Here is a 12,403-nt window from a genome sequence, read left to right as displayed (position 1 = left end):
GCTTTTTTGGAATGAAAATCTGATCACATGGGTCCCCTTCTCATACGTCGGTGACTTCTCTCTCTCGGGGAGAATCGAGCTCTGAGACCTGTGCCGACACCTGCCCGCCCTGCAGTGCTCCTGCGTGGCTCTGCAGCTCACCTGCCTCTCCTGCACTGTCCTGGTCTCTCGGTGGACTCTTGGCTTTATTGTGTGGCCTTTTCCCTGCTCCCTGCCCTGCCTCACGGCCCTCCCTCCCCACCCGCTCTCCTTTGTGCTTCTCGAACCCTGTTTCCACCTCCTGTGTCCGTCTAGCACATCTAGGGAACCGTTACCCCGGATTCCAGCCATGAGCCCCCACCTACTATCCCTGGGCCTTGTATACATTATTGTCTCCCTCAGTGCTCTAGTTTCCTCCGCTGTGAAGCAGAGAAGTAATGGAGCTTATCCCGCTGTGCTGCTGTGGACAGAAGTTTGTAAAGCGTTTGTGATGTGGGAACCTAGTGAATTATTATGACTAAACCCGCGATGCTCGTGAGACGTTCATAGCACATTTCAGTTAACTTAAGAGAAATAGAAAGGCAAACCTGCGGTGTTAAAGGATCTTAAATAGGAAAAAGCATTTTAAAGCCAAATATAAATAATTTGGGGCTTAAAGAATATTTAAAATCAATCACTTTCGGTCCTCTTTTGTTGGTTAGGATAATCAACATATAGTGTCTGAAATTCAGTGTTATAAATGAAATGGTTTTAAATCATTTAATACTTACATTGGAGAGAAGGAGTGTAATAATAAAAGTAGGCAGTATATAATGACTCAGTTACTGATGAGGTCCCGTATTTTTAAGGGGTTTATATACTAACATTTAAAACTACCAGGATAATTCTTTTTCAAGATTAAGAAATTAGAAGAATAAAAAGTTGACATTTCACAAACTCCGATGATTCAGATACATGCTGTGCCACTTCGCCTCAGCCTATTAAAGATGGCTGTGGACCGATGACTTGGGTTTGACATTTGAAGCAGTACCCAGAGTCTCATCCTCCCTAAGCCATGCTTCGGTTTTCAGCAGATTACCGTGGAGAGGAGAAGGAGGCACTTTCTGCTGCTTCCTGGAGTGCTAGTTAGGTCTCTAGTTGACTCTGTGTCTATCTCAAGCGGTGGTACTGGGCGGCTGGAAGGAGTCCTGATGCTGTGATAACAGGATTTTACAGCTGGGAACAGAGTGTGGGGGCTGAGATTTAGTGAAGCGATAACTGTAGATGAAAGCATGCTCCATTCTTCAGTCTGAGGAGCTCTCAGGAGGGACCTCCTAGTGCCTGGCGGCATAGCTGGAGTCCTGTTGCGCCTGGCCTCGCTGAAATCGCCCCAGCACACGGCCCTGCTGAAAGGGAACGGGGTCTGGCATTTCCGTAGCCCTCATTCTCCCAGGGCAGTAGCACGAACAAGGAATGTTCTGGGCAGTCCAACCTTGCGGTGACCCTGAAATAGGAGCAAGGAGAAAAGGAGCAAACAGATTTCGTCACGAATTCTTACTTTTCCCTTCTCTTGGTTTCCCAGCCTGTCTCTCCCGCTTATCGACGACTTCATTGTTGGTGGTTTTATGTGTATCTGTCTTGCTCAGAAGACCCATGCAGTCACATGGAGAAGGCTCTCCCCCCTGTTAGGTGTCCGTCACTGTATTTTAAATTACGTTATAATAATAGCATCGTCTGGCCAGATGGCATTATTTTTGAAGCCCCTGTGTATGTTATTAACATTTACAAGGATGCACAATACTTTGCATTCCTAAAATTATGCCATCTACAGGTGGTGCTACGTTTAGCAATAGGTATTCATAGGATTTGTTGATTTTCCTCTGAACTTTTTAATTAGAGGCCCCTGTGCGAGGAAGGGACACAAATTTAACTTAGTTTACTTTCTGTGAAATCTATCAGTGTGTTTGGCCACTCACCAAGTAAATGTTAAATGACAGTGTATGCTGTCCAATTTATGAGAGTTTATGAGTAACGCCATAGGGATAATATGTGCTCAGAGCACTCACTGTCGGCCAAAGTCGCTTCTTTGTTTCTTCATGACGATCAAATCTTAATATTTATACTTGGTAGCATCTATGTCTATTATCTGCAGTAATACACTTTATGCATTATCTAATTATCTACTTACATAAAATTTAAATATTTGTTTCTCCTCGTTTCTACCCCGATCACATCCTGGGCGTCTTTTCTGCGAAGCTGAGTCATCCAATGGTGACTATTCCTGAACACGAAACCCTTGATTCCAAAGAGGTAAATGTCCGGCACAATTGGAGATCCAGTTTTGCATTTCCGTGGGAGGCTGTAGAAATAGCCAAACTTAATTTTAATGATTAAAGAATTACGCCTTCTTCCCTTTTTCCCTCCCTCCCTCCCTCCTTGGTCCCTCCCTTCTTTCCTTCTGTGTTGGGGACTGAACTCAGGGCCTCGCAGTGAGCTACAGCTCCAGTCCTTTCTTAAATTTCATTTTGAGTGAGGGACTCGTGCTAAATTGCCTAGCCTGGTCTCAATCCTGTCCTCCTGCCTTAGCCTCCTGAGTAGCTAGGATCGCAGATATGTGCCACCTTGCCCAGCCATGGGGATTTTTGAAAATCCTCTTTTTATTTTTACAAAAGCTGTACTATGCAAAGAAAAAACTTTCTTTGCATGATCTAAATTTGTGTTCATCAAGAGAAAGGGTAACTGAGCAATGTTTTCTTCTCTATCCTTCAGCTAAAATAGAAAATTAAAGGAAAAAAGTGAAATGTAAAGGACTTGTCTTTAGGAGGGAAACGGGTAGCTCATACAGTCATTTAAGATGGCACAAATAAAGTATGTTTAACAGTAATGCCTCCAGATTTAGACCAAGCATAAAGCAGAAGAGAAACAGAAATAATAAAATTTTTTAAAATCTTGAATTTTCCTTTGCAAGGTATATTTTTCACAATTTAGGGTAGATTATATACTTTTCATAAGCTGACATCTGTATTTCTGTGAATTTCAAGTTTCTATCATACAAGGGCAGTGTGGCCTTCCATGGTGACATGAGTCGAAAATATGAAGGTATGTTAGGAATATGTGTATGGATACCCATGATCGTTTCTCTATTAGGGCAAAATCCTAAAGCTAAGGCTATTGGTTCTGAGTGAGCATGTACAGTAGACTCGCAGACACACCGCGGCCCCGAGAAAGCTGTGGGAATCCCTCTTCCTCGGGGCGTTACGGTTCCTCCGTGTGCGTTCTCACCACACGGATTATTACAAATGCCACTTCACGGCGAACTTACTATATATTAGAAATAGTATCATGTACTTAATCGTCACAAAAACATTTCAAATTAAATATTTTTACTGTTCCAGTTTTACAGATGAGGACACTGAGGCTGAGGGAAATCAGTTTATGGTGTGAAGTCAAATAGCTAGAAGGGGTTTACACAAAGTCGCAGGCCTGTCTGGAGCTTGAGCACTCAAGGATACGCTATCTACTGTAGCTAAGTTTTATGTAAATTTGTCCATCTGAATGTCTATGCAAATATCATATTTAAAAATACTGTATTGCTAATTGAATAGAGAAGTATTGCCTAGTGTGGTAGCACATGCCTATAATCCCAGCACTCTGGGAGGCTGAGGCAGGAGTATCAAAGTTTGAGCCCACTGTGGGCAGCTTTAGGGTGACCCTGTCTCAAAATAAAAAATAAAAATCTCTGGGGATACAGCTCAGTGCAAAGGCCCTGGGTTCAGTGCCCAGCACCAAAATGGAAAAAAAGAGGCAGTTATTTTTCATTCTAATTTGCACTTTAAAAAGTCTGTATTTTACTTTTGTTTTTATTACCTTTGTTCTTTATTTTTATCTATTTTGTTTTTGTATCATGTTATGCATTTATCCACTACAATAGTAATACTTCTGAGTAGTAAGTTCTCTATATGGTGCTTTTATATTGAGTACGAAACTCTCTGCTGCTCACTCTCTGTCGTATGTGCTATCTCCTTCAGTATAATGATGGCAAACTCTATGAAAGTGAAACAAATTGACAACATATATCCCAGAATAAGAAAAGGGTTGAACACATGTTGGACTTTTCAGATGAATATAAAAAAATAGCAGTCAAATATGTTTATCTCAAACACAATAATTTTGGTTAAGTTCACAGAGGCCATGTCTACACAGTAGCAATGCTTTTACGTAATAAGAGAAAATCAGTTGGTTATTTCAATTACAAAAGCTTTCAGTTCAGGTAATAAATGCTGAACTGAGATCTTCTGAATGTTAGGTGAGCAAAAGGATTCCTGCTCACCAGGGGGGATAGAGGAGATGTAGTATTTGAAATTTTTTACATCAATTATCAAAACCCTTCAGAAAGAACTGAAAATTAAGCTGGTGGATAAGACTTCCAAAAAGTGATTTTAATAAGTTTGAAATATATGAAAAATGCCATAAAAGAAGTTAAAGCTTAATATCTGTGACACAGGAACTGTTAGTGTCACACACACACAAAAGAAGCAAAGGTCTTTTTTATGCTTCTGCCAAGCTATGGCTTTTTTTTGGTAAAACTGGCCCATTTTGGAGCAGTTTACAACTTTGTACAACTCATTATGATAGGTGGTCACATTGGCCTTATGTTTCCCAAAACCCTTTCCCTACATTTATTTACCCTATAAAACTTCACCCATGAAAAAATACCTTTTCTAGAAGAGCAGTTGTGGTCTTGAGACATATGGCGTATCAGAGCAGACCATTCCAGGTACCTACCTGTACACGTGAGTTGTGCAAGAGGCCAGGGCTGGCGCTCGGATGTGTTCCTCAGTTTTAATTCCCCTTTCTAGCAGTTTGCCTTCTTTACCACCAGATTCTCATTTCTCACATCCAGTGAGGCAATTTGTGGATAATCAGGTTTTTAAATCAACTCAGTCATTGAAATGCAAACCAATCTTAGATTTCTCTGATTTAGCCTTCTCATCACTTTTATAACTGAAATGATTTTTAAAGAAACAACTCTAAAGAGCCGTGCATTTCTCACCTAGCTGGGGGCCGCAGCCCTGGCTGAGCCTTAGTCACCCGGAGTGACTGTCACAGCACACCATGCCGGCTCTGCTCCAGCGGTGGGGCGGGGGACAGAGGTCTTGGCAGGCTGTGACGTCTCCCCACGGCTCCCGTGTGCCTCACCTTAACTTACAGTTCCTTCACTGGCAGTCTAGGGTCAATAAAGTCGCTATTTAATTGAAAAAAAACAAAACAAAACAGAAGGAAAGTGACAGCAGGAGGATCATTTAAAAAATTGTTTCAACACATGCTTTCAATTACTAAATATTTGGGTCATATATTCCTGCCCAGTGGCATGAACTCATGACATGTACTTTAACTTCTACGTTATATTAATGATATAGGAGAAAGAAACTCCCAGCCTGGAAGCTGTGTGGATGATTTCATGTTCTCTGAAATCGAAGAATGAATTTTAGGAACAACGGAGGTTGAGAGCAGAATGTATTTATTGGGAGAAAGAAGGTTTCTGTCTCCGAGAGGGACAGAAGGGGGCCCGAGTGGGTTGCCAAGGAACCTGCCTTTTCTAGGGATTTTTATAGAGCAAAGACAGGTGAGGTGGGTCTAAGTGGGGAAATGGGAACTCACAAGGTAGGCATGAAGTGGACAAAACTGTGGCCAGCCATGAAGATTACAAGCATAACTGCTCAGGTAAAATTGATTAAATGAGGATCAGATGGGGAATCAGTCACACAGCGAGCGGACATGAATACAGAACAGGGGCTTTTCCTGCTGGGGTTGGGTTAGTGACTCTTCCTGGCTTTTTCAAGGTGATTGCTACCCATTTAGAATATCAATCCCTGATGTTCATCCCTAGGGAGGTATGTGGGTGCATTTGTTTAATCTTTTGTCTTGAGATCTGGCCCACAGCCCCAAGGTATCCTGTCTTCCACACTGGTTCCCTCCAAGGCCCAGCCCTGCCTAACTGCCCGTTCTAATAATTCTATCTACTCAGTTGCTACAACATTAATTTTGAGAAATCTATTACATCTTGAGATTCACTTTAATTCAAGTTCAATGCTTTCTGTTTTTCTTGGCTTCTACACAAGGATTGGAAACTGCCCAGGTGAGGCACAGCGCCCAGTGCAGGCTGTCAGGGCTCAGGGCACCCAAGCAGTGCTTTCATTTTACGTTGTCCAAGACATACAAAAATACCTGGGGACTGAAGGACCCTCATGTGCACAGATGTGCTCCTAAATCACTGATTTTTGACCATGATGTCTGCTGACTGAGCAATATTCAAAGAATGTTACTTTCATAGATTTCCCGTTTACACCAAAGCAGTACGCTCCAAATAGGTGAATATTTAATGCCACTCAGGAAAGGCATATTCACTGCCTGAGATAAATGATTTCTGACTGCAGTTACTTAGAAGAAAATTAAATTCAATTAACAACCATGACTTCTGATTGTATTTACCATGTCTTATGACTTTGGCATGGACAACTACTCTAAAACATACTTTTCTTTTGCAAGATGAGTTGTAGCGTCATAGTAGAGAATGAGATACAAATACCTGCTCCTATCACCTGCTACCCAAAGCCCCAGGACTGTATTCTTGTCAACATGAAGGTCAATTAATTTCCAAAAACATGATCAGATGCATTTGATTCTGACTGCTCAGATTTATTTGTTATTAACACAGCTAGCTGCTCATAAAACACATACCTGGGAAATTGTTCTCTTGTTTTCTTAGTCCTTTTCTTTGCAGATTTTGATAAATATTTACGGGTGGTCATGGTTACAATTGTGACTGGAAGGTAACTGTGAAATGCCATCAGACTAGGACTTATGTGCTACTTTGTCGTATACAAGCTTTCCGCGTTCATTTTATTTTGAATCTCAACCTCTGCTGTGCCTAAGGTTTCTATAAAATAAAGCCATTCCTCTGCCTTCATTCTCTACATGAGAATAGGGAAATTAAGTGACTTGTTTATGGGAGCCACGCTCACTCTCTGGTTTAATTCAAGGGCAACGATGAAATTATTAAGAGGACTAGACTCACTTTCTTCTCTTCAGGGAATTTCACAGCAGTATTATTTCTAAAAATACAGGGTGGATATCACATACTGCTGAGTTCACAGCTGTAGTCTTAAGCAAGAACTTGGACTCTGGATTATTGCCTGATGATTAAAAGAAAGTTTATAAACTTTAATAGACAGCTGACTAAAAGGCCAGGTAAATTTCTTACAAAAATAAACCCAGCTAGCACAGATGACTGAAGGATCAGTCACTTTTTCCAGACATGTAGAAGGGTCTAAATTTGACACAAATGGACTCATCAAAATGATTTTTCCATCATTTGTTCTTTTCCTATGTCTCTAGCCTGTTTTGGAGAAATAGAGAAATAATAATAATCATAATAATCTTTCTGCAAACTTAGAAGTCCTCTTTAAAAGCTAATAGACAAAGCATTTTATTATTGAATAAGCAATAAATCAGAATGTGATAAGGATCACAGAAATCCACTAAGAGGGTGTAAACACAGGAAGAAATCTCACCCTTCATAAAACCAGAGATACAATCCATTGAATACATGTTCTCAAGATGAAATAGTAATTCAGCTCACCCCCAACTAAGAGGAAGTAATTTACCACTTAAAACACTACTTCATCCTGAATTCACCTGATAATTGGGGTTTTATACAAAGGAAAAGAAAACTTGTCATTGGAACAGGAGGTAGTTTAACAATTTAGAGCAGGCATCTGCTGACCTTAGAGTCTTACCTTGCTTGGGATGAGGAGACAGGGACATTATGTTCCTTGGATGTTAGCATTCCCAGGATGTGGTCCTCCCTAGCCCCCAGTCCTCGGTACTGGGGTTTGGAAACGGCCTTCACAAGGACCTGCACTCCCAGCCATTTACAAATTTCTTTTTTATTTTGAGACTCGGTCTCATTAAGACACTAAGTTGCTCAGGCTGGGCTCAGACTTGCGATCGCTGGGCTCGCAGGAGACAGTTCATAAGCCCTTGGGAAAGATTTTCCTGGGCCTGACAGAAGACTCAGTTTTCTCTGCATCCCCACCCTGGCTTTCCATTCCCTCCCTCCCTTTTTCCCTCCTTCCCTCCCTCCTTCCCTTTCTTCCTTATTTCTGGTGATGGAACCCAGGGCATTTGCACAGAGCTACATCCTTAACCCCTTTTTAAATTTCGAGATAGGGTCTCGCTAAATTGCTGTGTTGCCCGGGCTGGGCTCCAACTGATGATCTCCCTCCCTTAGCCTGGTGATGTCTGGTCCCATCTAGTCCTCTGAAGGTTTTACAGACACATCAAGGAGGGAGAAAGTACATTGGACGGCACATCTAACGCAGATGCTCTCAGAGGAGGAGGGGAACTTCACTTAACAGGAAGAGAAACCTCCTTCTTTCTAAGTTCCCTGTCTTCACACTGGGTTGGCCAGTCCTGGAACTGAATTTTGAGAGATTCTGACTCGGAAGCAGTGAATAGGAAAAAATGTCTCATCTTTCTCTTCTGGTAACTCCGTTGAATTTACTATGGGGCGGGTGGGAGTTTGACAGGTTCAGTTTCTCCTTCAAACTCATCTCAGATTCAAGTTAGAGTTCGTGTTTAGTGAGTGCTAAAACTGAGCGATCATTAGACCCTAGACAGACTTATAAGTCCTCTGTGTGGTGCCTGGGGAAGATTGTTTCTAGATTTTTCAACTAAAAATAGTTGGATGGAGGTTAATAACTCTGGACTCAGATCTTCTACTAACGGGTGTTCTGACCCCAGACTCAGTGTTGCGTGCTCCAGAGTCCACTACACTCCCAGTCTCTGTCATGCTCCCTTTGTAGGACTCTTGCTACTGATCACTTTGTATAATAAATTCAGTAGATTCCAGTACCTGACCTTATGTTTTTATATTAAAGTTAATAGTTACACACACGTGTAAAATACACTTAACATCTCTCAGAATGAAACAGTAATAGTGGTATGATATACTTATTTCCTGGAGATGGCTTTTTGTTCCGGGTAACTCACATCTGGCTTCATGTTTGCAAGAATATAACGTGTATGTGAATGCTTCCATTTTTCCTTGGCGGTAAAGACTTGCGTGTTTGTTTTTGCTCTAGACAGGAATGAAAAGACAGTTCACACAGCACATTCTCTGAAAGAATGCTTCTTGTACTGTTGGCTTAATATTTCACAAGAATGCACTCACTCACTAACCCAAGTTAATGCTAAACAACAAAAATATTTGGAATTTGACTCTGCAGAACTGTGATTTTCTAAGTGTTTAAATTCCTTATTTATATTTTCTTAAAGCCCACAGAAGTGAGTTGTCCAGTTGGCATTAAAATACTGAGACTCACCTGCTTGCTCCTCTGAATACAAGGACTTATTCGTTGATTTATTTCATGGTCTTCACCTTTGTTAATCATACCTTTGTTTCTGTCAAGTTGTCAAGTTATTTATCTCTTTACCTATGTTGTGATTGACAAGGGAAAACAAAGTCGTCATAAAGTGTACACATGGTGATTTTACCTATCGTAGAAGATAAACAGTCTCTGCCCAGGGGCTGAATTGGAGTTCCAAACACGACTGATCTCCCAGCTGCCTCGGGAAGAGCGGAGAGTAGTGCTGAGTTTGCCAGCATAGTCGGTGACTGAGGATAGGCTACCTATCATGTTCGGTGGGATCTAATTGTTCAGATATTATAAAAATACTATTTTAAAGGGAACTCACAGGGCATTTAGTTCAATGTTTTGTTTAATAGGATAATCCTGTCTGCAGCATATATACTTATATACCTCCTGCTGCAGCTTTTCTGACGACCGAGAATTTGCCGTCCCCTTAGCCAGACCCTGTATATCCTTTGGCGTGACTAAGACAAACCAATCACCTCACAAACAATAAGACAAATAGAAAACAGTGAAGGAGCTCTGGCTAATTTGCAGTCCTGTGGGTTGGGCGTGCTGTCTCATCTTGCGCATTGATTTCATTATCTATAAAATGGGACTGAAGGGTATGATGATGATCTGCATTGTGTAAAATGCTTAGCATGTCAGACGCACAGTCCTTCAGTTTAGTCAAATGGTGGTGATTTCCGGGAGTCTGTTGTCATGTTGACTACTATATGTTGGTTCTTTCAGGGAAATCAAGCTAATAGCACTTTTTATTTGTTAAAAAACTAAGGGAGGAAGTGTAACTTAGTCACTTCCTCCCTTCCTCCTCAAGCAGCGGAGAAGCCCTGATGATGAAAACTGCAGCACGCTGACTTCATGACTGATACTTTCCTGCGGTCAGAGCAAGCCAGGGCGGTGACGGGGCTAGCCCCTGCTTTTAATGCTTTTTCTCCGCCCCCTCCTTCTAGTTTGAAAAGTGGGGCACAATGTGCGCCTGTTTCAAAGGCTGCTTGGTTTCGTGGCCATGCTGTCCTCAGGGTTCCTTTCTGTCTTGCCTCCTGCAGGTAGACATATTCCCCTGTGCAGCCAGCCCTCGGGCACAGGTCTCCTGCACCACTGATGCTTCATGATGTTCCCTGTGAGATTTCCCCATAAAGAGCAGAGAGTTGCCTATACAAAAGGCACTTGTATTTTGGTACACTGCATTGTTAGCTATGAGATGACGCCTACCCGTAAGAAGTGCTGGTCATTTCCTCCCCCATGCATTTTATCAAAGTGTTCCAGAAGAGTCATGTTTTAGAAATAAATTCTCTCCTCACTTTATTTCTGATGCTTTCTTTTATACTTTTGGTATAGTTTGACTTTGTAGTTTCAAATACCCACCTCCAGCCCATTAGGTTGACCTTGTCTGGTCCAGACAGTCTAACCCTATCACATAGCAACACACAGAAACTAGATGAATAAAGAAATAAAGACTACATCAATAACAACGCACTCCCCTACCTCATGGCAGCATTGTAAAGCCAAGAAAATCCGCACAGGAATACAAAGCAAGCTGTTCTTAGTTGTCTTTGTCTTTTGTAATGTTCCATTTTGCAAAAGTGAGGGCTTCATCCAACTCCTGTCCACTTTACTTATTTGAGAAGTTCCATTTCAGGGCATGTGCAGTCACTGCTAGAGGAAAGGTAAGGCAGTGGTCACATGACTGAAGGTGAGGGCTGTGGGTGGCACCTGGCGTACTCTTTCTTAAGACTTACCCGGCTCTCAAAGCCATCGTGGCCCTTGTCAGGGCAGAATTTCTCTGCAAGTTCCTAAGAGATCAGAATGGGATGAGAAGGAATATATCTAGATTTTAGTTTTGCTATTAATTGAATAACAAGAATTTGGCTAAAGAATAAGAATAATTTTTCCTGATATAAACTATTTCCTACATGAGATAACTGTGCCTACATATGAATGTATAAACTTCAGTTTCATTTATTTCTTGGTGGCTTCACCTCTGTCAACCTATTATTTTTTCTTATTTTGCAGCAGTGAAGTTGGAGAAGACACGAAAGCCAGCTGCTGAAGTGTATTTGGGATGCTGGTGCTAACCACTTGGTAGATTTAACTATTTTTTTCAGAATGAGTGCTTTTATGAACTGCAGTGGAACGGAAGAACTAAGAAACATTTCCTGCAGGCATAAAGCATCACAGCACTGCACTAAACCCAGCGTAGGAGAGGCTGACCTACCGCTTCTCGCACACGGTTCAAGCCTTTCCGGCCTTCTGTGAGGCCGACAGCAATACTAACTCGCCCCTACCTTCAGTGGCCAAATAAAGAACCATGGGTAAACACAACAGTGGCTGTGACTGTTTTTCGACAGTTCTTTTATTTCATGCGTACATTGCTGAGGGAATCAGCCTTTGTTCCTCTTGCCTCACTTTCTACATGCTAAAAACATACAATCACTTTTTAAGAGTTCCAGCTGTCAGGGTGCACTCGTACTGCGGGATGCTCTGGGGAAATTGTGAACAGGAGAAAATAGGTACCGTGCAGACACAGGCTGCTTCCCGAGCCCTTGGGGTTCTGGACCCTAGGGCAGGCCGTGTACCAGGGGGGAGCTTTGCGGTGCCCAGCACGTTGGCCATGTTCCCTTTGTCTCCCTGCCGCCATTCCCGAGAGTCAGTCTGTCTCCTCTGGTGACTTCCTTCTGCCCACTGGGGATGCCCAGGACCACACCCCTTGGAGAAGAATCCTCAGCAGCTCTGTGTAGCCAGTTCCCGGTCACAAAGCAGCTGTTGTGAAGTCTGCTACCTTAGCGTAAGGCTCTGGTTCCCGTGTAGCCAGCTCTGAGCTGCGGCTCCCTCAGATCCTGGTGTGGGCACCTCAGTCATCCCGCTCAGGAGCTGTTCCTTCAGAAGAGCGCTGGCTCCTTCAACCTGCTGCATCCGGTTTAGACTGTTGCACTCACAGCCCTCGTGTGGCACCTGGAAATGCGAAGTTTCTCCATCTTCTCCATTGATGTTAGGGGCAAAAGAGCCAC

General features: G+C 42.4%; 1 protein-coding gene across 13 annotated transcripts in view; it reads left to right on the top strand.

Moving 5' to 3' along the window:
- Positions 1 to 11,717, top strand: part of Mlip (muscular LMNA-interacting protein) — a 247,723-nt gene extending 236,006 nt beyond the window's left edge. For 11 of the 13 annotated variants that reach the window (XM_013510883.1, XM_013510882.1, XM_005377599.1 and 8 more), the window contains 2 exons: positions 2,215 to 2,268; positions 11,409 to 11,717. In XM_013510883.1, coding sequence (XP_013366337.1) covers positions 2,215 to 2,268; positions 11,409 to 11,414 — 60 coding nt within the window. In that variant the 3' untranslated portion in view covers positions 11,415 to 11,717. The remainder of the gene's footprint in view (positions 1 to 2,214; positions 2,269 to 11,408) is intronic. The other 2 variants (XM_005377598.1, XM_005377592.1) reach the window with 1 other exon arrangement.
- Positions 11,718 to 12,403: the final 686 nt, after the last annotated feature.

The sequence above is a fragment of the Chinchilla lanigera genome, unplaced genomic scaffold (genome assembly GCF_000276665.1).
Source record: "Chinchilla lanigera isolate Chin_1 unplaced genomic scaffold, ChiLan1.0 scaffold00010, whole genome shotgun sequence".
In the NCBI taxonomy this organism is placed as follows: Eukaryota; Metazoa; Chordata; class Mammalia; order Rodentia; family Chinchillidae; genus Chinchilla; species Chinchilla lanigera.
This window is presented reverse-complemented; position numbering and strand designations above follow the sequence as displayed.